Source organism: Capsicum annuum, chromosome 7 (assembly GCF_002878395.1).
Source record: "Capsicum annuum cultivar UCD-10X-F1 chromosome 7, UCD10Xv1.1, whole genome shotgun sequence".
Classification (NCBI taxonomy): Eukaryota; Viridiplantae; Streptophyta; class Magnoliopsida; order Solanales; family Solanaceae; genus Capsicum; species Capsicum annuum.
Window position 1 is genome coordinate 201,375,294 of NC_061117.1, and position 2,364 is coordinate 201,377,657.

The following is a 2,364-nucleotide window of genomic DNA, read 5'->3' on the forward strand; positions in this document are numbered from 1 at the left end:
AAGGCTTCAAAAAATAATCAATTGACTTCTCATAAAATTTAAAAGGATATTTTCATTGCATATAAACTTGAAACAATTAAAGTTATTATGGAGTATCTAAATGGTGATTATTTCTCATTGCTAGTAGATGAATCTTGTGATATGTCACGCAAGGAGCAAATGGCAATTGTTTTGTGATATATTGATGGTAGGGGATCTGTTGTGGAACGATTTATAGGGATTGTCCATGTTTATGATACTAGTGCTTTATGTTTAAAAGAAGCAGTTGTTAACTATCTTACTCAACATTCTTTGAGTTTTTCTTGGATACGAGGGCAATGCTATGATGGAGAAAGCAATATGCAAGGGCATCTAAGTGGCCTTACAGTTTTGATTCAACTTTATGTCTGTTTTTCGTGAAAAAATACCAATTGAAGTGACTCTTGTTGGTGTATCTAAAAAATGTCTTCAAGTTGGAGAACTTGTATTATTGATTTCCAATGTATTATGTAGTAGGAGGTTCTTTTAAACGAATGGATGAACTTCGACAAGCTCAAGTAGAAAAAGTTCAAAAGGCCCTAGTTATGGGCGAGATTGAAACTGGTAAGGGCTTGAATCAAGAACTTGGTCTTGCTAGAGCTGCTAATACTCATTGGGGTTCACACTATAAATTGTTTAAGAACTTTATTAGTATGTTTGGTTCTATTAATGATGTCCTTGATACTATTGTTGTTGATTCTAAATCTGTTGAAGAAAAAGCTAGGGCAACAGGATATCTCAGAACTTGTCAAATGTTTGAGGTTGCTTTCATATTGCACTTAATGACATATATTTTAGCAATCACAAATGAGCTTAATGAATCCTTACAGAATAAAGAACAAGATATTGCAAATGTTGTTCTACTTGTTAAGGTGGTAAAAAAATAAGTGCAAGATTTACGGGATGAAGGATGGGATCCACTTATCAAAAATGTGTCTAAATTTTGTGTCAGCTATGATATTTTGATACCCAATTTTAATGAGATCTATGTTAATTTTGGAAGATCTCGACGAGGAGTTGTTGATTATACTATCTCACATCACTATCGCGTGAAAGTATTTTTTAAAATTATTGATTGGCAACTTCAAGAACTCAATGATCATATTAATAAGGTGAGAACAGATTTGATTATTGGAGTTGCTAAATTGAATCCTGTTGACTCATTTTCTAATTTTGACATAAACAAAATATTGAGAATGGCTGAATTATATCCTAATAATTTTGGTGAAAATATAATGGTTACTCTCAAGAATTAGTTAGAGACTTATATTATTGTTGTTCGTGATATTGATGAAAGTTTTTCTAATCTAAAAGGACTTGGTGATCTTTCCAAGGAGTTAGTTAGGAAAAAATACTTTAATTATCCTCTTGTGTTTCGTTTTGTAAAGTTTGCATTGCTCCTGTCAGTTGCCACTGCTACAGTTGAAAGAGCCTTTTCTACACTGAAGTTGATCAAGAGTGAATTGAGAAATTGAATGGATGATGGTTTCATGAGCAGTTGTATGGTGCATTATGTAGAAAAAAAATATTTAATACTGTTTCTGATAAAAGTATTATGAATAGGTTTCAAGAAATGAAAACTCGTAGAATAATATTGTAATAATATGTTTTAGTTAATTAAACTTTATTTTGTTTCATTTGTTGCCTATTTATTTTTTATATATTGAACCCACTTGGTGAAAAGTCTGGGTCCGCCACTGGAGGTATGTAGGGTGGATACACAAGTAGTCCTTTTTTAGGTAAAAATACCTAATTAGTAACAATTTTTATGAATGATTTTAATAGTAGTAAATTTTTGCTTTTTTTGTCTGTGTCTGATGGGGGAGGATATAAATAATTAAAAAGTTGTTATAGATTAGAGTTTCAAGAAAATAACTTTATTGTTTTAGGTTGCATTTGTTTTTATTAAGATTCAGAAGTCTGAATCTGAATGCATATCTGAATGATTAAGATGTTGTCTTCAGATTTGAAATCTGAATGGTTAAAACCATTTATTTTTTGATATCTGAATATGCAAAATTTATTTATTTGCATATATAATAAAAAATATAATTCAAATAAAAAGTAATTATATATTAGAAAAATATTTGATTTAATACGGTAAATTATTTTTTGATTGAAAAAAATTATATTTGTTAGTAATAATGGAGGTGATTTGTAATGATGATAGTGATGGTAATAACTGATGTTAGTGATTAGTAATATTGGTGGTGATAGTTGTGATGATAGAGATTTTGGTATTGTAGTGCCTGTTATGATGGTACCGATTGATAGTGATGGTGGTAGTGGTGTGGCGTTGGTTAATGTTAGTAGTTGGAGGGGTTGATTATGATGGCTTAAAAATGA

The 2,364-nt window shown here is 30.3% G+C and overlaps 1 protein-coding gene across 1 annotated transcript; it reads left to right on the plus strand.

Annotated features, from left to right (window-relative positions):
- Window positions 1-512: 512 nt before the first annotated feature.
- On the plus strand, window positions 513-1,493 carry LOC107856781. The gene is made up of 2 exons (XM_016701754.1): window positions 513-893; window positions 1,407-1,493. Exons 1-2 carry the CDS (start codon window positions 513-515, stop codon window positions 1,491-1,493), a joined length of 468 nt encoding a protein of 155 aa, XP_016557240.1.
- Window positions 1,494-2,364: the final 871 nt, after the last annotated feature.

Coding starts and splice junctions, on each gene's coding strand:
- LOC107856781 (XM_016701754.1), top strand. CDS start 513: ATGGATGAACTTCGACAAGCTCAAGTAGAAAAAGTTCAAAAGGCCCTA. Junction 894..1,406: donor TTGTTCTACTTGTTAAGGTG/GTAAAAAAATAA, acceptor CGTTTTGTAAAG/TTTGCATTGCTCCTGTCAGT.